Source organism: Haemorhous mexicanus, chromosome 4 (genome assembly GCF_027477595.1).
Source record: "Haemorhous mexicanus isolate bHaeMex1 chromosome 4, bHaeMex1.pri, whole genome shotgun sequence".
In the NCBI taxonomy this organism is placed as follows: Eukaryota; Metazoa; Chordata; class Aves; order Passeriformes; family Fringillidae; genus Haemorhous; species Haemorhous mexicanus.
In genome coordinates this window covers 38,262,528-38,286,414 of record NC_082344.1, presented here as the reverse complement: position 1 = coordinate 38,286,414, position 23,887 = coordinate 38,262,528, and the positions used below count along the sequence as shown (strand labels likewise).

The window sequence follows — 23,887 nt, the reverse complement described above, 5'->3', positions numbered from 1 at the left end:
CCTACCTTGCTTTATTCACTTCAGCTTGACCTCCACAGCTTGTATGTAAGGCAACCATTTTAACTGCTTTCAATGATGACTTTTACTCTTTTAACCTTTTTCTCTCTTTTATTTGTTTTGGGGGGGTTTTTTAAGGACACAAGGAAAGCCTCTCACAAACATACCTTACCTTCCCTCTCATCTGAGTGTGATATTGATCACAGGATTTAGTCTGCCACAGACTTAAATTCTCCAAGAGCCTGTCAGCCATGCAAACCAGTACATTCCATAAAAATAACACTTTATGCTAAATTTAACATTAAAGAATAATATTCAGCACATCAGAAGCTTTTTAGGTAGTTGAGAAGAAAACTTTATGATATGCTCCAGGAAAAGTAATTTAAATTCAGTGACTTAGCCACAGTCAAAAAAGTTTGTGTCCAATAGGAAGCAGAACAAGTATCATCTTCACCCTGATGGGAATGTTGTCAGTAAATGCACTGTAACTAGATCTCAAAGCTGGAACTGCACATGTGGATAACCCACACTGCTTTTCACAATTTAAAAAAAAAAAAATTTTTTTTCATTGTTTTCTTATTGTTAGGCTAGTTATAAGGCATACTTCCCCTATAAGGGAGGAGTTCATTGCATATGTCATTTTTCATTACATCAGGAAAAACCTCCTAGGACTTGTAAATGGCTGTGTTTTTAATAGCATCTGATAGCACCACGAGGCACTGACTAGGATCATGGCCAGTGAGAAGATGGAACCCATATGGTCCATTTATCAGCAAGACAATCATTAAGAACACCTTCTGCATTTTCACCACTCTGAAGCACATGAGATCTACAAAGCAATAACCAATCAGAGAAGTAAAACTAAACTTTGTATTTAAAGTTATGGCAACTACTCTCTTCTGACTTCTACATATTCCATGTGAAAAAAGCTCAGCAACACTGTGCTCAAAAGCAATACTTTGACATGACCATTAAGAATCACCTTCCACAGGGCTTTGGAAACACACCATAACGTGTTGCCCCCAATCCAACCTCTTCTCCATCCATTTCTGCTGCACTATTTAATATAGGACAGCAGGATTTATACAGGGGCCTGTATGAATCAACAACAACAAAAGAAACCTTTCCAAAAAGTAATGATCTTGGCTCAACTCTGTGGTCATTAGAGAAATCCTGAGGGGAATAAGAAAGCCAAATTTAGCAAAAAGGAAGGCTTTAGCAAACAGAGAGATAATATTATGGGGAGATGAGAACAGAAAAGTGGAAAATAAGATAGCATGGAAACTTGCATTTGCTTTCAGCCTCAGATTTTCCCAGTGCCTTTTGATTAACCATGCTAGGGAGACACTGCTTCTGCTGCTGCTTGCTTTTCTTTCAGAAATTCAAGCATTGGAATTCCACCCAGCTGATAAATTATGTAACAACATCAAGAATACACATTTTATTTTTTTAACTTTGGTAATATCTCTGCCTGAACTTTGTAGTAAAAGACCTTGGAGAAAATGTTTGTAGTTCATTTCTTGATCAAACAACTTGAAAAATGAGCCAAAAAGACAGTGGAGCAGCATTATAAAACCACAGAAATGATTACGTTTTTGAACTTCACACACATCAGCTATCTAAAAAGAAAAATATATATGAGTAGTAACAGAACTGTTAAAACAAGCAAAGAGATCTATACAGACATTCAGTTTTTATTTTTATAAAAAAAGGTCAGATTTATTAGTGCCAACGTATGTTCATAGAAGGAAACAAAAACTAAGCTAATTTAAGTAGCAACTTACATCAAAGGATATCAAAATAATATTTCTTGTAAGTGAAACATAATACTTCATTTAAACTTGATTCTTGCAAACTAGAAGTTCTTGTTATCTGTCTATGAAGCCTTTAAAGAAAAGTTGCTACAGTCAAACAGGGGTCCTGATAGAACTTGGCACATAAAGAAACAATTCCATATTCACCCACACAATACCTCTCACTCTCCTGGAGCACTCATTCATACAATACTTACATAATGCATATACATTATGACTAGAGCCATGTATGGCCTAAAGCACATAGAATATCTCAGTTCTAAATGAAACATAACTACATCAAAAGCAGGTCTCTGTATTTACAGCAGATGATCTCTCTCTGCAGATGGGGCTTTTGCTTGAAGACCCTTTTGTTAGTGTATGCTGAGATGCTCGAGATGTCAAATTATTTATCAAATTAGGAGTGTATCTACAGGAAGATCTGTCTGATTGTGTGCGAGGATTCTAAGGCAATAATAGTAGTTGTTCCACAGGAATAGCACTGCCATTGCAACCCACTTTCCATTGGAGCAGTAAAGCCTTCTTCTCCAGATGCAGCCAGGTATAGTGAGACATTCATGATCTGCAAACTGTTGGCTCAAAAGTCTAAAACTTCTTGGTTTGCTTCTTTTTAATGTTCATGGAATAGCACCATAGGAATTCACACTTGATATCAAAAAGATCCCGGGTCTGTTGTTTCATTTTGCTTTTTTCGCCATCATGGATAGTCTTACTCTTAGGAAAAAAAAAAACTAACAAAAACCTCTTTGGGAAACTTGTCTTTTGGACACTACTGCAGCTTCATTTCTGAGTAATTGAATCAGGCAAATAGCTCATTCACAAAAAGGTCCAAAGAAATAAAGCTTAGCAGTGGTTTCAAATGTACTGCTGAAAAAAAATTCAGTAGGAGGAGTTTCAGGTGATCCTTGACCATTTCTCTTTCTCATGGATACAGATTTTGATTCAGGACAGGTTTTCATTTCAGTCTCTTTCTATATTCAGTGCAAAATAAGAGCACATCATCGGAGATAGCTTACTTAACTAGTAAACCAAACATTTTCAGATGCTTACACCATTAAAATTCAGTCAGGTAGTGACTGGTCACTACTGATGACTGATGTAACAGTTCAGACTTCTCAGTCATTAGTAAAACAAAATACTCTATAGATCAGTTATGTTTCAGAAGTAGGATTTTCCAGTTTCAAAACACTGATAACCTGATATGACAGGTGAATTTGTAAAAAATACAGAACAATGCAGGAAGGCCTTCCCATTTCATACCTTCTTCCAAGTCCTTGTACACACCATATGCAGGATTCAAAGTCAAAGCAACTAGGTAGAAGGACAGTATTTGAGTGTGTGACCTAAAAGAGCTCCTTTTCCTTCTAGACACCATACAATTGTCAGAAGGAAGAATGATCTAGAGGGTCACTTCCCCTGAAAGAAACTGATTGAATCCACACACGGTTCTAGCAAATACTGGACCATGAACAAAAGCTTTTCTATTCTCCCTGCATGCCAAGTCCTTTCACAAGCTCTGCAGAGACAGTCAAGTATAGAGCCTGCACATCGTCCTCTTGACTATTCCACTGGGATAGGTGATTTTCTTCTTTTATTTCATTTCAGTCTATAAGCCAGCATTTCAACTGAACTTATATTAATCATTTGTGCTAATAACTTCAGTTTTTTTAAAAAATTACATGCTTTTCTTCCTTTTCACTGTGTGTTCTTTCCTTCTCACTCTTCTTTTCTGGCATAGAGGTTCTTGTGTTATTTTTTGGTGTGCACACTATCTGGATATTTTATACTTCTGTATCGTATATGAAATCCTTTCTTGTTGATTGTATCATCAGTGTGAAAGTGAAGTAAAAGAGATTCTCCAGCTGAATAAATTTCTTCTGGTGGCTAAAATAAATTAACAAAAAGAAAAAATATTATCTGTCCATTCTGTAGTCATACATTATTTTTCTCCTTATGACTATTTCTCTTTTCCTGCTACACCTCATCATGTAATTCCACTGTGTCTCTGATACAATGCCATCTGACATCAGCAGACAGAACGGTTCTATCTCATTGTGCTCTCAGTTATAGGTTAGAGGCAGACTGAGGAAATAACCTAACTCCTAGTTTTTCTCTAGTTCTGCTGGAGAAAGAAAGTGACTGGGCAAGACCATACACATTTAGATAAAAAACAGAGGCCAATACCTATTTTCTATCTTATTCTTCACAGCCTTCACAATGTCCTGTTTTATTAGTGAAGCACATTGATCAGAAGTATCAGCTGAACTACCAAATCCTTCTTCTAAGTTTGAGAAGGTGGCAATATGTGCTAACATACATATTTTTCCCACTCCAGTTTGGATCATTTTGCTTTTTATTTTCAATAGCTCTTCTATTTAATTGTATTGATCCTATGTGGCACCTGAAGCCATTCATTTACATCTTATCTGAACTAAACCACCATCATCAATGTGCAACCCTTCCACCCCAAGCCCCCAAAAGGAGAAAATAATTCAGCCCATTTTCTAGTTCACTGCCCTTCTACTTGTAAAATACAGTAACTTGCAAAGAAAAATATTGTTTTGTGTAAATTAGTAGATTGTAGCATTTCCCTTAGAATACATCCCCTAGAGCTCAAGTGGAAGCACCTTTTGTGCATCATTAATTAGCGTTCAAAAATGCACTAAAAGGATTTAAGCCAGTTTACAGGTAACTTGTCTGTATGACTAAGATGTTTGATCCAGCTGAGAGGCTGAAAAAAGTGACACATAATTAAATACTTAAGAGCTCCTGTCATCTTATGCAGTCTTTGAAACCTTTTATCTAGGCAAAGAGTATATGTACCAAAGTGTGCTTGCACTGGCACATATATAAAGAATTGATGAGGACTTGAGGGATCATTGCACCAGTTTTCCCAAGGCAGGCAGCCAGCAGACCACTGCAAGTCTAAAATGAGAAATAGGATACAGCATTTTCAGGGTGTCCTCTGGCCAACTTCCTCATGTCTTACAGTTAAAACATGCCAGAATGCATATAGGATTTCATGGTTTTCTTAAGGCTCATATTAATCACTCAAGTTAGGAGCACTTTTTTTTCCCAAATCAGACTTAAAAGTTGATGAGCATACTATAAATACTTCCCAGCTGTGCCTCCTACCTTAAAATGTGGCTTCTTTCCAATTCAAAGAACTTTAATGTAATAATTTTTAACACTGGTGCATTTCCCTCTATATAAGGAAAAAAAGCTGCTAGCTTTTATTTGTGTGCTGATAGACATGCCACTGCCAGCTACTTAAAGCTTAACATAACATTATAATACTTTGGTCAAAAAATATATAAGAATTTATTGATGAAAATATTTCAAGGGAGTGATTGTAATACAAGCCTGCAAATTTATTCATTAAAATATGATGTGGATAATCTAGTACCTTTACAATGAGGTGTAACTGAATCTCATGACCCTCACCTTCCTCTGCCCTGCCTTTCTTAATCTGTTTGTAGAAAGGAAAAATAAAAAAAAGTTTCTACCTATTTACTTACCCCAGATCCACAAAATCGACCAAGTCTCACTGCTGTCTTATCATGACCATCAAAAAGCTCCACGTAATCGTAGCCACAGTCTGCCTCTTCCTCCACCTCGAAAGTCTGGAACATCAACTCGACGCGGGCGCCGCGCTCGGCCACCAGCAGCCAGTCGCAGTCCGCCTGAACCGGGTAGTTGTTATCACCAAACTGAGCATGAGAGTACAGGTCCTTGGGCTTCAGTTCAGCTTTCAAACGACCACCACACTCTAAATGGAGGGGGGAAAAGATGAAGAAGCTTATTTGGTGCAAATTTGTGTTTTCTTTCCATAGATGCCCAGTCTCATTCAGGCTGAGTGCATTTTAATGTCGCAGGCAGGTTAATCAAACAAGCTGAGAGAGAACTACTACACAGTATGAATAGAACTCTATCATTCTGAGTTTTCTGATATAAATTCTCTTTTATAACTAGAGACACTTGAATATAGTTCATAATTTTCTAGTGAAAAACAAAGGCAGGGAACACCAAAGGAATGTGGCTTAAGCAGTATGACAGTCTTTGAGTAGGCACTGGAAAGATTCCTGTGGCCAGCAAGACAATTGCTGTAAGGGTATCCACATTTCTGCTGTGGTGCTTCTACAGGAGTTAATGACACCATTTTCAAGTGACAGGGGAGGATCAGATCCAGCACACTCGTAGTCAAGTGTGCAAAACTTTTTTGTTTCACAGTAGTGTCAGCTTTAAGCATAACGTGGCACCTGGAGAGCCAGCTCAATACTAAACACCACTGAAAGATTGCTGCCTTGTTTGCTGTGTAGTTCATGGGCAGGCCTTTCTCTCCAAAAGAGTGGGCCAGGAGAAAGCTGCTGCTACCAGAGAATGTCTTGTAGCTGAAAGCCTGTTCTTGAGGCAAGCCTTTGGCAGGAGATACCTGCCTTTGGTCAAAACCATTATTTTAGCATAAAATCTCTATTTGTGCACAGTTGCAAAATGGATGTGGGGCTTTAGAGTTTGTTTATAACTGCTCAAAGAGTTCAGAATTTAAATATGAATTAGCTCTAGTGTAAAGGTGTATAAGGTGTAAAACAAATACGTAAAAGTGTTATTAAAACCCAATGAAGAACAGACAAAAATTGTACTTAAGAGAAGAAAATGCATTGTTTCCAAAATGCATCATATTTCTAAAAGGTGGGTGCAGGCTTTTTTACTTTACATGTATGAAGATATCAATGCAAACAGAATAATTTTGTTTTGGTTTCTCATCAAGAACAAATCATCTCTTCCAGTACTTGATAAAAACATCAAGTGTAAATGAGCTTGAACAAAATACTGAGAATCACAAGTTTAGATTTAATTTTTATAAATAAACAGATGATTTTACCTGCATTTAAATATATGTAGAAATTTTTGATTGATCATTTTAGAGTAACCTGAAACAAAGAGCAAGATTCAAATCTTTCTAAGCTTTGGTGAAGAGGCACTTGGAATTTTACTTCATGGACTCCACCCACACTAAACATGATCAATTGCACTATTATATTGCAAGGAGTCACATTTAGCTAAGAGTTAACAATGGTAATGACCAAATCCTTACTTTTTATAGAGAATGGGTTTTTTCTTAGTAGGGTAATGAAGGAACAAAACCAGGAAATATAATTTATAAGTAATTCATTATGCATGATCAGATCAAGCTGAAATTTCATTTTTTTGCTCGTAAAGAACAAATAAGAGCACATGATAAAACATTGGCAAGAAAGACAGTTCAAACAGTTATTTTTCATTGATATTCTAATTTACTGTTTTTTCTCCCTATTCTGAATTTCATTTGGGTTTTTTTTTTGTTGTTGTTGTTGTTGTTTTGGGGGGTTTTGAGGGTTTTTTGTTGAGGGGAGAGGGGGTTGTTTTGGGTTTATTTTTTGTTTGACTGGACTCTTGCCAACATTAGGAACATCTCACTGCCTCAGACACCAAACAGCTGCAAACAAGAAAACATTTAATGAACTGTCTGCATTCCTTCCCTCTGCTTGCTACAGAGGACAGGAGCTTAAAGGAAAGTTCTAGCCATACAACCACAGAAAATGGCAATTCTTGTTCCCCTGCCCTTCTCTCACAGATTACAGCCTCATACTTTAGAATAGAAATTACAAGCCAAATTTTCAGTTTCTTAAGAATTAGGCTGTAGTTTCAGAAGCCTACATCCAGCCTGCCCAACAAGGCAGTGCACTGGGACAGGCACAGAGCAGAGCCTTGCAGCACTGCTTGCTTGGCCTTGGTACCAGAGCTGACCCACTGTGGTTTCCATTGTGCAGGCATGGCTGCTCTGCTGTAGGCAGGGTGTTTGCTCCTGACTGTAAGGAAATATGTCCAACTTGTAAAACCATGGTCATCTGGTACCTTCAGTGAAAGACTCTTTCTAGATCATCTAAGGCACAAAAACCCTCACATGTTTCATGACCTTTCTGGGGAATTAGGCTTCTTACAAACATAAGAACAAATCAAGCAGTAGTTTCCTGATTGTTTAACAAGCCAGACATTTGGGAAAAACTTAAACCCACACCATCTGAACTAATGAAACAAGATTACAAATTTGTTTCAGCACTCCCATACTGAATTATTACAGCTATTTTGGAAGCAACACAGGCATTTAAACTGAGTGACATCTGAGATATCCAGATTTGTTTGAGACATCCTCCCAGCATTGACAGATATGAATAGGACCTACAGTAGATCTGCAACCTCCTAGAGCAGTGGCTGGAAGCCAGGCACCATAAATGAAGCTGTCCAGGAGAACTAGATGCCTGAGTTAGGGCAGACAGATCACTCCCTGAGCAGTGATGTTTAATGTTCTGTCAGGGGCATTTTTATGAATTCCTCTTGGATGGGTTATGCCTTTTCTGAGAGGGGAAAATATGACAGAATCTCCTTCTAAAACTGCGTTGCACTTTCAAAACAGCATTTTATAAGTTTTGCTCCACCCAAGGAAGCCTTTTTAGCCAGTTTATTTTTTAAGCTTTAATGTATTTGCTGCTTCATTTTTATCCTGTTTTCTGAAATATTAAATGGAAATTTTGAAATTGGATAGCACTTCAAGCCAAAAAGAGTCATAGAAGGGAAATCATCATTGACAGCATCCACTGGAATAATAAGGGGCCATTAAATGGTGAAGATGCCAAGAATGCAGCAACAGAGACAGCTCTGGGCACAGAATCCAGCTACTTGCTCTCTGGTCTGGTGATAGACCAGGTCCTTTCACTGAGTGAGTTTTGCTAACATGTTAGAAGTGACGGGAGCAGCCTCCTCAGCACCCCCTGAATGTTTACACATGTATACAAGACCAAACAGAACCCTGTCTACTTCCATTGCACGCCATCAATCTTTTTTTTCCTAGAAAAGTTGAAGTAAGGAATTACAATCCTCTGCCCATACACTTGTTAGGTATCTATTCATGGACATGTGCCCATAGCACAGGGGTAAAATTCTCACAGAGAGTCTGTGTTTGGCTCAAGGCTGGAGGAGCAGACTGTGAGACCCGAGCTGCCCCTCATTCCAACACTAGCTCCAGGTATGTGCCAGGGCTCATCTCAGGGAGAAGTCTGTGCAACAGCAGCTGACAGAAGTAAATGTCCTCTCAAGGAGGTAAATTTGTAGTTTTTTATTGCATTCTTAAAAACTGGATAGATTTTATTTTCCTCAGAAAAGCACATGCTTGTCCATGCTATAAATGTTTTCATATTTAAGGCACATAAAACTCAGCAGGTCATAACAAAACTTGCAATCTTCAGAATTTAGGGAGTGTACATCTGTACATTTAGGGAGTGTACATCTGTACATTTTTCACATATTGACTGCTCCAGTTCTGCAAACTGAAAGTGAGGACAGTAAATGAGACAGCAGTTTTACAACACCTGTCCTAGCAAGAGGTCTGACCTTTAACTATATACTCTCAGGTAATTAAAAATGGGTAATTATTACTTCTATCCAATTTTGCACCTAAGGGAAAATATTACTGTAGTAGGGAACACAAAACATTGCATGCTTGTAAAATTGGATTTTTCACAAGAAAAACAAACTGAATTACAAGTAACTAAACTTTTCACTTTCAAGGCCCTGATCACAAAGATTTCATACAGTGTTGTCTACTGTCCTTCTCTGAAAGGGAAAATAAATTACTCAATATTTTGAATTATTTGGAATAAATCAGGAGGGAAAAAACCCAAAATTACAGCATTGATATATATGAGGATTTTTAAGCTGAGCATTACACATCAACTTGATGGATACTTTGGGTAATATCATATTACATCAACCTTGTAATATCACAATTATATAGTATATTATTATATATTATATAGACAATATATTATTAATATAATAATATTTTATATAATATGTTTTGTATATTATTATATATTATTAAATTTTATTACAATGTAATAAAACTCATTGCCTTGATAATTCTATTCATAACTATTAGCTGTCATTAAAACTTATCCCCTAGAAGATATATTTATGAAATGTTTTCTGAATTATTTATTGCCTGGATAAATAAGAATCAACTCTGGGAAGTAAAGAGGACATTATAATTTAAGAGTAAAATAAAGGTCAAAAAGCCCCAAATCTTCTTGTTTTACTGCAGGCTCTGGATGTTCAGAGCTTTAGCACTAGAGGCCACTGTAAGCCAAGCAACATCACAGGAAAAAGCTATACACTGACAATGTCCCAAAAACTCTATAAATGCAATTACAAACCACTGTTTCCAACTTCAGTGACTTCTGCCAAACAAGAAAATTGAATGGTGAATATGAAGAACATTATATTCTAACAGTCCTGAGAAATTCTTTAATGTTGTTTTTTCCTTATTCTTCTTTGGTTTGTCTTTCCTTTTCAGCACTACAGGAAAGAAACATCTGTTTACACAAAACCCAGATTTTTGTTTAAGTTAGAACAGGAAAGTAACGGAGGTGCATCAGATGTCCCAGTTAAGTGTTGTTATTACAAATACAGTGAAAACATATTCAATCTTTTATCATCTCAAGTCATGAATCCTGAGCAACCTCATTTCTTATTTGACTCTGTTTGAATACCTTTTAATTTCTCACCTAAGAAAGGGAGAAAGGAATATCTAGAAATTAGAGAACACTTTCTGCAATCTCAGACTTTTCCTACTGGGCTTAAGGCTTCATTAGATACAGCTGTTACATCTGTGAACTCATCCCAATCCTACAACAAAAAAGTCTGCACATCTGCCACTGAAGAGCAATGGGTAAGTTATTAGTAAAAAACACATCCTGATCTCTGACCTGTAGAGTGAGTTGCTTGGAAGCCTTTTCTTTGAACTGAAGCATCAGAAATAAAGCGGAGGAACATTTTGTTTCCAGTAGCAATGAGAGGATCTGGTATTTTATTGCCACATAAGCGTCCCAGGATTGGCGATTTTTCACTTTCACCATCAAACACTTCCAAGTGGTCATAAGCACATTCTTGATGTTGCTCTATTTCAAATTCATTGAATGTCTAGGGGAAGGAAAAGTAAAATTACCCATTGTGGGACTATATTTACACGGTACATAAATAGATATGTTAATATGTTGTAGAATACAAGGATGCAGTTAAAATGACAGATTTAACATTACTGCTTCTACAAGCCCATAGATTTGAATAACATATTGATCTTATTAAACTTTTACTGGAATAAAAGTTGACACTGAACTTCAAGAGTACATCATCCTTTATACAGAAAGGCATTAGCATCTTAATAACAACTACTACCTATAAGAGAATATTAAATCTAGAATACTGCTGCCTTTCTGCTGAATTTTCACTGTTTTTAGGATTATTCCAAATTTCACAGAGCATTCAAAACAGCTAAAAAGTCAGAAATTACTGTTCCTTGCATTGTTGAGGACTGATAGAAACATCTGCAAAGCATAATGGCTCCCCCCCGCCCTTTTCTAAAACCTACATCACACTGCAAATAAAGCCTCTGAGAATGACTTTTCTGCATGAAGGTTTATGCATGAAAGTTATATTTGCTAATCTATTATTTAGAAATCTATTTTTTTATTCTTACAACTTAATGATGTTTCAGACTTCACCCTTCATGCTAAGGTCACATTTTTGTTAGCAAAAGCATTGTGAAAAACAACAAAATTGTGTTAACTGTTTATTAGAACAAACTTCAGGCATTTCTAAAAAGTGTATGCCATGCCTGACAGAAACTGTTAACACACATGCAACTAATACCCACATTTCAGATCTGGTAGATTGTCTTCCAAGACCAGAACGATGTAAACAAATTTATTTCAAGGGAACAGCTAAGATTTTTCAGATAAGACTTTTCGACCAGGGCTAAATTCAACAACCCTGAAGCTTAATATCTGGTAATTTCTCATCATGTAAACACTGTGAAAGCAATATACATCTTTGTGAATTTTGTATAGAGTAAGCTACAATTTAAGGTGGAATTCAAAATCTATTTTGTTCAACAAAACAGCAAAAAGCCACCAAGTACACAGCCTTCCATGAGTAGTCATGTAGATGACTGTTTATGAAAAAAAAAAAAAAACAGAAGGCCCCAAACAAAACCCCATAAACCAAATAGAAGATTGAGAAACAATAATTAAAAGGAATAGAACTGAACTATCAAATACCGAGCAAATATCACAATGAAGCATTCTCTCAGGTACACCAAAACAAATCTGAGCCACCAAATCACTTGTGGAACCCTGAGAGTGTGAAATGCAATGGTGATTTATATTAAAAGCTGACCTAAAGAGCTAACACAAAGGGTTTTTTCCCCAGAAAACTTCAATATTCAGAAAAACACTCATTTCATGTGAAGATCTGTGTGATGCAGCGGATGCAGGTTCATTTCACTGTGAAAGTTTGGGGTTTACATTAAGGGAGTGAAACTGCAGAGGCAATGAAAACAGCTGTACAGCAGTCACTCCTGCTGCTCTTAAATTGTGGTCAGCCATCCTACTTTTATGATGCCAACTATGTGTTGCCATTTATACCAAAATAAAATCTGAAGGATTAAGAAAACCCCAGAAAGCTGAGAGACTTAAGTCTCAGTAAGGGAGTTACTTAAACACAGTGTTGAGGCAAGCCAAATCGGAATCAATGGGAGCAATAGGCAAGATCCAAGAGCAGCCTGCAGAAATTCATTTTTTTTAGAGGAAAATTAGATCTGTTTTGTACACTTCTCACCAGCATGAAAAAACCCCCAACAGAACCAACCCTCTCCAGGAAGCATATCTCATTATGAACTGTAAGGCACACCTATTATTTTCAATATTTGACTTCTCACTGGGATTCCCAAGCCTGCAGAAGCACAGTACATGTTATATTGGGTCCCTCAAACATGACCAGAAAAATTTCTAAATCTGTTGTGGGTATAGCAATCTATTCTAGCAATTCCAAAGAGAATGTAAGGAAACATGCTTTTTAAAGGAAAATCAGATCTTAATGTGCACAGTACTTTAAAATCTAAAAATGTCTGACATTTTAAAGTACCCAAAGACAGCCTCGGTTTTTTAAAGGTCAACCAGTTCCTTGCAGGTTTTGAAAGAGGAGAACTGACATCAATTTCCCTTAACCATAACTGAATAGTTCCTGCCAACGGAGTTCACAAATGATCTAATAAATTTTGTACTATAATTAAATCACACCCTCTCTTCCTGGGACAAATACTTTTGAATTCCCACTCCCCCATGACTATTTTAACTCCATGTGATTTGTCTCCTTAGTGGGAATGGTGCTCAGAAATGTTACATATAGCTTCTGACCGTCCAGCCCTTTCTATCTACACCACTCAACCGAGTAGATACGTTGGTGGCACTTATGGACAGCTGCCTGGAGGGGACACTTAAGTCTGTCTCTTATAAACATCCGGCTGATTAGCTCATGGAAATCAGTCTCTCTGCCATGTACATTTTCAAAGCCATCTTTATCTACATGCTTCAGTTAAAAGTTCTATGCTCTTTTTTTTCATAGGCTTAACAGCACCAAATACTTGAATTTACCCCGTTCAGGAAGACACTTTTCAATGGTTAGCAGAGTGAGGGCAATCACAACAAACATTAGTTTCTATACACACATCCCTCTCAAAAAAGACAGCACAGCCTCACAATTCTTGTGGTTTGTTACCATAAAGTAACTAATTCACTTCTTCAATTTGAACAAGAAAACTATCAAAAGTAAACTTAAACGCACTGTAAAAGAAAAAAAAATCACCCAATGTGGAATTAGGTATTAATAATATTGACATGGGACCTTGCTGTTCTACACAACTTAAAGTTATTGTACACACAGAATTTAGTAATTGATCCTACTGGTTTGCACAGAAGAGCAGACTCAGACTAAATCATGGAAGTATTGTTGAAAATTTTATCTAGTAAAATTCTGTCTATTTTTCCAGTTCCACTGGCAAAAGCCAATTAAAAAAAACCCTTTTCTTTGTAAAGTAGACCATGGAATATTTGGCTGAAGATATCTGAATGTTGGAATTTTTCCTGCTGTGGGTATAAGTATTGGAAAAGCTTTTACAGCAACATGCCTGTACCTGTCTGGTTTTAGTTTATTCAGCCAGTATGAAGAATACTTGCTCAGAAGCAGCAGCAGCAAGAAGGCTGCCTGAATTAGAAACTTATTTTTCACCCTTGGAATGGACAGAGCATGCTCCACTCATTCTCCACCACCATCCCCTCCAGTACAGTTCAACTGTTTTACTTTTGGCAAAGAGGGATCAATACACAATCCCACATCAGCACCAGTAACACGAGCGGTTTAACCCCAGGCAGCAGCCAAGCCCCACACAGCTGCTTGCTCACTGCCCCACCAGTAGGACTGGAGAGAGAGTTGGAAGTGTGAAAGACAGAAAACTTGTGGGCTGAGATGAAGACATTTTAATAGGCAAAGCAAAAGCTGCACATGAGTAAAGCAAAAGAAGGAATGAATTCACTGCTTCCCATGGGCAGGCAGGTGTTCAGCCATCACATGGGCCCCACTATCACTCCAAATACCATCCCCTTCCTCCTTCTTCCCCCGGTTTGATATCCTGAGCATGATGTCATATAATCTGGAATATCCCTGTGGTCAGTTTGGGCCACCTGTCCTGGCAGTGTCTCCCCCCAACCTCCCAGGCAACCCCCACCTTCCTTGCCAGCAGAAAAAGCCTTGGTTCTGTGTAAGCCCTGCTTAGCAATAGCAAAAACATCTCTGTATTATCAACATTGTTCAGCACAAATCCAAAACACAGGCTCATATCAGCCACTATGAATAAAATTAATTCTACCCCAGCCAAAACCAGGACAGGGGGTTAGGGTTTGCTAAGACCAGCAGTTATGAGATTGGAATACACCTTTCATCCCTGCACGAGTGCTGCCTATTGCTTCTACCTCTGAAGCAGAGACATCTCTCTCCTTAACTTTATTTGCTCCAAAACAGTTGAAAAATCAATTTAAGAAGTTTAAATACCTGTAAGGCCAGCTTTTGTTGTGGCTGTCCTGCAAGTAAGCTGCAGAAGAAATGCTGGGGCTGAGCTCAAAGCAAAAACCCTATGGGCAGGACTGTGCCTTTGGCCTCGTACAGAGGCTACATAACCTCAGTAAACCTGCAAAGCTATCTAAGCTCTGCTAGGCCTGTCTTTGGACACCAGCACTGTCCTCAGCCAGCTGGACACAAAAATCACAAATCTACTCCAGGCTGCTCTTCTACTTAGGTTAAAATGTGAAACCACTTTAAAATGAGAAATCCAGATTCTCAGGGGTTTTTGTATCCTTTTTCCTCCTCAAAAAAAAACCAAAAAAACAACAGAACAGGAAAAGGTGTGTGTAGAGGACTGCTCATAACTCAAAACCTTGCTTTTTCTATATATTGGAATTTGTGTAAATGGCCTCTGCCATATTTGCCAAAAATTTGCACAAGTTTTATGAGTTGCAACAATGATATAGTAAAGTCTGACAGGAGGAAAGCGTTCCTCCTGCCTTTGCTGTACAGAGTATTTCCAATCACTATAAACTTAAATCACAACTCTATGATATTGAGTAGTCCCTGTTGGCCAGAAATGGACAAGATTCAGCAAGTTTTTAAAATAGTTTACCTCTGGGATGGCAAACTGACAGTAAAGTTTAGTAACAGTTTCATATCATTGAGCAGTCATTTGAGAAGCTGATTTGATGGAAGAAAAGCTGAAAAGGAAGGGAAGGCAAAGACTCACCAGTTTGACCCTCTGCCCAGGGGTGGCACTAATTTCCCAGGTGCACTCCTTCCTGCTGGGATACTTGTCAGGCCAGTTGGGGCTCGTGATGATTCCGTTGGGACTGTGGATCCTCTGCTCACACTCAGCTGTGCCAAGAGGGACAGCATCAGTTAGTCTGGGGTCAACATTCAGAAGTAGTCAACAAAGTACTTTTTTTTGTCAGGGCAGCCACCAAGTGGAAAGGATTTTTAGGAAGATGGGTAAGCATGCTTTTCAGAGTGCACAGTCATGTTATCCCCCTCAGGCATGTGCTTTAGAGCATTAACCCAGCACGTCTCTTTATGGATTGTTGTGAAACACACACTGTTGTTTACAATGGATGGCTTCTTTTCAGAAAAAATCTTATACAGGAATAAACATAAGATAAATATTAAATGTTAAATCAAGTACTTTCCCATTCTCCCTATCCTACATACAAGTAAATGTGTAAATCCATATGAAAATCTCACTAGCTTCAAAAGAAATTTCTCAAACAATTTATTTTTTTCTCTTCTTGATAATTTTCACTGCAGCTATAGAGCAATCAATTTGATTTGTAAACCACAGTTTCTAGGTAAACATATACACAATGTGAGAACAGCTAAGACTAAACTGTAAGTATGCACAAAGAGCAGCTTAGTCACTGACTTTGCAACTAAATCACTAGCACCCAGAACTAAAAGAAGGCATTTTTGTATTTACTTTTAACAATCTCAATTTGCTTTCTAAATATCAGAGAATTATTTGAAAAAAAAACCTTTTAGAGTAGGCAAGTAGCATTCCAAAACCAGTGTAAATGCAAATGACTCTCAAAGGGCATGCCTCTCAGATTAAATCCATGCTAGAAAACATTGAGACATTACAGCATCTCTCATGATATTGCACACTTGAGGTTCATCTGCAAAGAATTTAAATTCTACTTAAGTCCCAAAGCCTATTGTTTTCTTGAAGGTAGGCACACCTCAAGAGAGCCAAGAGGAAGAAAGATGTGCAGGGCTTTGACTGGAACTTAAGATTGTCTAAATATGTCACCTAAAACAAACATAGAAAGGGTAGATGTGGTTTCAACCTGGCTGTGAGGACACTAACTGCTACTGATAGCAGCTAATCACACCTTTACCAGGCTTCTCCCCAGAAACTCTATCCCTGTGTTTAATACAGCCTTAGATAAATACTTTATCAGAGCTTTATTTATTCTACACTTCACAGAACTGTTGAAAGTAGCACTCTGTGCCAACGATCCCAAGTTTTCCAAACTTCATTCCTGTGGACCTCAAACTCAGCCCGCACAAATGCTGGGGACGGAGGGGATGGGAAAGGGGAGGGATGTTGTTGTGTTTAAGCCCAAACGTCTAAAACCCCATTACCAAGAACTTTTTTCCTTTCTTTTGTTTGAAAGGAGAGCTGCAGAAAGCTTTCTGCGAGGCAGTTGTGTAACCAACCACTCCACTGCCTCCCTGCTCACCTTCCTTGCAGTCATGTTTATTTTCGTGCAGCACGAATCCGTTCCGGCACTGGCAGACGTAGCTTCCTACAGTGTTGATGCACTCGTGCTGGCAGCCCCCGTTGTCCTTGGAACACTCATCCTTGTCTACAAAATACACAACAAGCTCAGGTGAGCCCACAGCTCCCAGCAGACCTTGCTACCAAGAGAAGCACGGAGCCTGAGGCCAGAGCAGGATAAGCCACAGCACAGTCACTCTTCCCAGTGAGGCACTTTTGTGGTGTCTTAGTTTTAGGTCACTCTTTGCTCAGCCTGTAGCCTTGCACTGTGGCAAGAGTCTGTCTCATCTTTCTAGGAATTGAGCATTAGTTCCTAAGGAAGAAGAGGACTAGTAAAACAAACAAGCTAGAACAAAGGAGGAAAGAGATCGACCAGCTTTTACTCTTTCAAGTGGTCTAGCTGGTAAAAGTTTCATAAATATCCAGTTTTATCTTAGTAAACAACTGTAGTGTAGTTTATGGACAACACATATAATTCCAGCTTTGTGCAAATTCCATAATTTAACGGTGATATCTTGAAAGGGACACATAGATCAAAAAAGACTTCAACTTCTACACATTAAACATGTAAGAAGAGAAAGATTTCATATAAGCTTTTCTAATAAGTTGGGCTTTTTTCCCCAGCAGAGTGCTAGTGTGCTTTACTTTTAATGAATCTGGACATTATAGACCATCACAAAAAGAAAAACATTTCATTGAAAGCAAAAAAAAGAATTTGGCATTAGTTAGTTTAAGAGCTACAATGTAGCACGCAGTTCTGTTTATTAACATATAATCCTTCAAAAGAGCTTTTAGTGTGTTAGAAATAAAGCAGAGAGTAGTGGAGGAAATATGACCTGCATTAAACAGCTACAAATTCATTGCATGGAAAAAAGCCAAACTAGATTAACAGGCTGTCATTGTAGCAAGAGGCCTCTGCTGCCATGCTTCTATGTCATTCAGCTGTTCTTGCTTTAGGTGAGGCTGGTCCCTTTAAAAGAGGCAGACTGCTCCTGACATGTATATACACATACATGCATATATGTGTGCACATGTATATAACTATAAATGTACATACACACACATATATACATTCTTAGATGTAAAAATATATGCATATAAATATATATTATATATTTATATACACACGCATATTAAACCTCCCCTGTATTTTACTAAATATGACATTTCAACATGCAAAAGAGAGGAGGAAAAAGAGCAAAGGAATTTTGGTCATCCCAGAGGTCTGGTAGTTGTGGGTTGGAATGCAGACCATTTTTACCCCCTTCAGTCTTATTTACCTTGGAAAGCAACAGGTAACATTATCTCCAAACAAGGCAATGTGATATTTCCCACTTTGGCAGGTAGAGCAAGAATTTCTATAGATTAGAAGCCACAAAGGATAATTTAAGTCTCTTTTCATTGTCTTACTCAGGCATTTTTTCCCTGCCCTTACTGATGCTCATATTCAGTAAGACAACAAAGGAAGTTTGCATGGTAATTGCATACTCATCATCTTCCTCTGCTAAAATGTATTCAGCACTTGACCTGTTGACTTGCAGGTCTGTCCATAAAAATCAGTTTCTACTTGTAATACAAGATGATAATTTGCATTTGTAGGTAAATTCTGCAAGTCAAACCCAAGCACCCTCTGCATTTTGTACTATAACTCTCAAATCTGTTTGCACTGAAAGTTTTTGGAAGCTTTCTGCAAATATGAGCAGATCTGAAGGTTAAAAAACACTTGAAAACATAGATACCTCTTGGAACCATACTTTCAAAGAGATACTACTTGTTATTTTGATGATGAAAGGAAGGACAGAAGCTCCACAATACACTATTTATGCACATTGCAAAGCAAGTCTCTGACTGAGGTAGCAGATCAATGCAATTTCGAACTAAAGTCATAATTTTGCAAAAGCAAGCACTATCATAAATTAATTCCACATTGCGAGTGAAGAACAGTAGCAAGCAACTAAGAAATTAGAACTAATATGAATATTTCCCACCCAGACATTCATTTGTAATTTTCCACCAGAATAACAAAATGAAAGGAAGGCAAGTTCAAAATGCATTCAAGTTAGGCTTTCAAGTACAGAGTAGATGCACAGATTCTAAATAAATAAAAGCCCTGACCATTTCCATCATCCACCAAACTCTGTGAAAACACTTAAAATTATTTTAACATTAGATATTCTTATATTCTGTAAAATAATCTCCTAAGAGACAAGTGCATAACCAAATAGTCTCATGTTAGATGTCCTCAAAAATAAAATAATGGACAGAAGGTAGAAAGGAGAAGTTTTGGAACATATTTGAACTACAATAATTACTTGTACATAGTTAATCAAGGATGCAACTGTTGAACAAGCCTTCCTCACACTTCATAATTGAGAACAGACTTTCTGTCAAATTGATTGCCCAGTTTAAAAATTTGTGAAAAAAAAAAAAAAAAACAACCCAACAATTAGTCTGTATTAGTTACGAGAACAAATGTTTTGCCATGTAAAAACAAAGCCATTTGTTATGCTGACAGATGGAAATGAGTACCCCAATTTTAAATGGATACTTTCTTTCTTTTCTCATTTCAGTACTCAGAAGAAGGAAAGATCCATTCTCGAGAAAATAATAGATTGAATCATTCTGAGGACAAATGGTCGTACCTCTGAGACCCTCAGAGGCCACCAGTCTGTGAATAATGTGTACTTGGCCTGAAGGGACCTGTACCAACTCCTTGCAAGATTCAAAAACAAAAATTTTCTCTTTGCAGGCAGCTTTCTTGTCTGTGGAAAAAAATGTACCAGGATGGCACGAGAGATGAGTTTTTGTTCAAGGCTAGAAACGTTCCAGCTTTCACTTTTTAACTGCTAAATGAATCACCACCCAAGAAGAGATGTCCCAGCAAACCTCATTTTTACATTATAGCAAAACCCACATATATTTTGAATGATTATGCAAAGAATCTGTCATATTTATTTAAAACACTGAAGTAAGTCTGAAACTTATGATAAATGGTAGCAGTTTAATGACAAACTAACTATGACTATGACTAATCCTTAGGGCATCTTCTCAGAAAGATCACAGAAAAAAAAAAGGGTATTTAAATATATATATTTTATGGTTATCTTTTTGGAATTATTTAGTACTACTCTAGTCTTACAGGCCCAGTAGTGTGCGCTGAGTCCTGCAGGGACTTACTCCTAGGTCTTGGTCTTATAACAAAAGTGGGAGACAGAGGAGGACAGAAGAAAGACAGAGGGAGAAGAATAAAAAACTAATTATTGGAAGTTTTTTTGGTTTTTTGTTTTTTTTTTTTTTTTGTTTAGAAGCCTAATATCCAATTCAAAGAAGTTCTATTATTTTCTTTTTTAAATAATATATAGTCACCCCATGGTTTCCTCTCTTTATATGAGAAACTTGATTATAAATATACAATAGAGTCTCTGTAGTTCAGCTAGATCCCTGCAGACACTCCTAACACAGCTTTCTTCAGAACTGTCCCATCAGATGTAAATTCTACAGAATGCTGAAAAAAAAAAAATTCTCACTTTCCAGTAGCACCTGTCTGGCTGTTAACACTATTTTACAGCCAAAAATATAATTACATGTTGTCTTGTATCAACATAAATACCTTCCTAATGCAGGTCATCTGTTGCCCTATGTCACTGTTTGCTTTCACAGTTTATCACAGCAGGTTTCAACCACCCAAAAACTGCTTTCTGTCGTCTGAGCTGGAGCTGGGCCATGCTTCCTCATCTCTAGCTGTGGTGCAGAATTCACCACCAAAAGAGTTGCTGAAGAAAAGAGTAGTTCTTTGGCTGTGCTTAAGGAACATTTTTCAGTTCCTAATCTCCACACTAATTTTACTTATCCACCTTTCTATCTTGCTGAGCATTGCATATGGCCTTTACTGGTGAACAGAGTGAAAGATGCAGTGTTTAACTCATTAAATTTTTTGTCATTATTTATGTCTTTATAAATAAGTGCTTCCACGTCTATTGCGATTCAATTAATGAACCTGCAATCAAGTGTCAGAGTATTTCTACCAAGATATCATTCTAAAATTATTGTATTCTGAAGATTAATATACATATAAACAGCAAAAAACCAGCACTTCATCAGGTGAAAAATTATGCCATCAACTCCCAAAAGTCAAAATACTTGAAGTCTCAAGTCTGTTCTTCATTGAGAGATCAATAGCATATTGTGCCCATATTAAGGAATTCAGGGATAAGAAAGTAACAGTGTTTTCTGACAGTCCTAAGATGTCTGATTAATTATTTGGAGATGATGTATTCTTTTTTAGATACTTTAAGTTCAGAAGTTTGATTTTTGTCAAGCATTACAAAATTTCTGTTTTAATCAGAAAACATTGTCAAACAGGGAAAGCCAGATGACATGGAAGGATGAAATCTGCTAGAAATTAGAACAAATGGAAGATAGTTGAGAAAGAATAAAAAAAAACCCCTGATACTATATTCAGATATTTGAACTCATATGAAATGCTGGCAGGAATGTGTTATGAAGCACTCAGTAAATTAACATACTTACAGATTCAAAGGCTTTTTATACCAAACTATCTTTTTTTCTTTTTTTAAAGGGATCAGATATGTACAATATCTAGGACACAACACATTTCTATTCATTGAAAAATACATTAGTTCAAACTTATCCCTGACTAAAGAATTTATTCTGTGATCAATGACATCACTTAAACATTTCTTTTTGAAATTACCTTCTGAGGGAAAGATAATATTTCATTCAGAACTGAAATATAGAAGGGAAAACTAGTTCTGAAGAATAACAACCTGATGCTTTGTAATCCATGACCTTCAGTCTAGTCTTTCCTCAAGATACAGCATTGGTAGAACCCACTCATTTAAAGAAAGTCATTTGAGCAAAATAAATAAATTCATATGTGTAGATAAACTATGACCTTAATGAAACCCAAAATTCAACTGACTATAGCTGTTTAAATGACCAGGATGTCCAGGAAACAGCTTCTGAACCATGGAGCTTACATAAGTTACTGCACAATCATTGCCACTCTTCTCTGAAATATCTGTGAGATCTTAAAAAGATTTAACAAACTTCATTTGCAATATTTAGAACTTGCACGTGTCAATATATATTCCTGTAAAAATCCTATGTGACAACTCCTGGTGGCACAACTAGACCAACATAAAATGACTAGTTGTGTGCTTCTAGGAGGAAGCTCTGTTGTGTGCACATATGTATTTACTACAAATAATGAGTAAACCTTGAACGCTTCTTGCAAATGTAAATTATAAATTTAAAAGTAGAAAGTCTTACTATAAGTAAAGATAGATCCTTGGAACATTATGACCAGAGAAATGTGGTTACTAAGGAAGAGATATACTTAAAAGAGATCAAACGTTTTTTATGTCTTTGTATGAGACAAAACACCTCTTTCCATATTTCACAGTTGCTTAATAAAAACATCAAAATAGTCTTAAAAGAAAATACTGAAAGTATAATGTGTTTGCCTTGGTAGATATTTTTTCACTTTCCAAACTGCATTCCTTGCACATTATGCAGATTCTTATTAGTCATAATTATTAGTTATTAGCAGTAACCAATGAAATACCATTTTATTTCAGTTTTGATAAAATATTTTAAGCAAACAAATGCTAATAATGGTAGTATATTTTACTACATGCTAAGCGTAAACTAGACTGTCCAGATTCAGCTTTTTCACTGCTATCAAAATATCTGGAGCACAATTCAACTCCCAAATTCTTCTGTTTGACATCTGGTTTAGGGAGGTGAGCAGATGGAACTGGTGTTTTTTTATTGTTTTAGACAAGGTTAGTTACCTGTCCCTATGTGTGTGTGTGTGTACACACGCAGGAAAAACACAAAGCAAACTTTTCCTACAAACACTGAGTGGTCTCCTGCCAGAGCCAGATTTCTATATTCCAAACTCAATGGATAATTGCAGAGGCCACTGTTGAGCAAATATTTCCTCACATCTTAAGCTTCACTCATGTGTAACTTCATTCAACAGTATAAGTCCTCACACGATATAAACTTCCACCGCTCTGATCTCCCTCAGTAAAATTACACTCATAAATAAAAAGACATAGGTTTTTTTTTGCAAGATCAAGATCTTAAACCCAGTTCTTCTGCAAAACATTAAGAAGTGCAAAGTTTGGCACAGATGTAGCCATAATGTTAAACAAATGTTGTACCACAAAGTGGTAATTTCCCAACAAATGGAAGATATTAAGAGACTTGAGTAGAAAAAATACAAGAGTACACAGTGTGAAATTCGTATCGCTTTACAACTGGGATTTGAAACAAAAAATAGCAACAAAACTTAGGATAAAAGAAATCTAATAAAAATATAGAAATACAGTAAATTTTCTTTTCTCACAAACTTTACTTGCTTCTGCTGTTATTTAAGTACATAAAGATATGTTCCATATATTTTCTACAAACATTACAATTCAGAATGGTATTTTGAGACAGGAGAGTGGTTTATGTTTATGTAAATAAAACTAATTCAAAGCTACCAGGAAAACCATAAGCAAAGAAGCCACTCATCTTCATACCAAAACTGTGGTCACTCCTCCTAGTCAGTGGACACCCAGAGGCACTTAGAGATATTCAAGGGTACTTTTCCATACCTGAGAAGAAGTGTGCCTTGAAGCCTTTTTTTGAGACGGTGTTGTCAGACCGAAACTCGATGCGCATGTTGTTGTACTGAGAGGTGATAACTTCAGGCACTTCTGTACCGCAGAATTTACCGTGCAGCTTGGATTCAGAAGAAAGGCCACTGCGAATCTCCACATAATCGTACTTGCACACCTGAGAACAGAAAGCAAGAAAA

The 23,887-nt window shown here is 37.1% G+C and overlaps 1 protein-coding gene across 1 annotated transcript in view; it reads right to left on the bottom strand.

The window, feature by feature from the left end:
* Positions 1-1,688: 1,688 nt before the first annotated feature.
* The window catches only part of TLL1 (tolloid like 1), a 125,786-nt gene continuing 103,587 nt past the window's right edge, over positions 1,689-23,887 (bottom strand). The window contains exons 16-21 of the mRNA XM_059844491.1: positions 23,685-23,865; positions 17,018-17,143; positions 15,532-15,659; positions 10,613-10,826; positions 5,330-5,580; positions 1,689-3,695 (exon numbers count right to left, since the gene is read on the bottom strand). Of these exons, the coding sequence (XP_059700474.1) occupies positions 3,561-3,695; positions 5,330-5,580; positions 10,613-10,826; positions 15,532-15,659; positions 17,018-17,143; positions 23,685-23,865 (1,035 nt within the window). The 3' untranslated portion in view covers positions 1,689-3,560. The remainder of the gene's footprint in view (positions 3,696-5,329; positions 5,581-10,612; positions 10,827-15,531; positions 15,660-17,017; positions 17,144-23,684; positions 23,866-23,887) is intronic.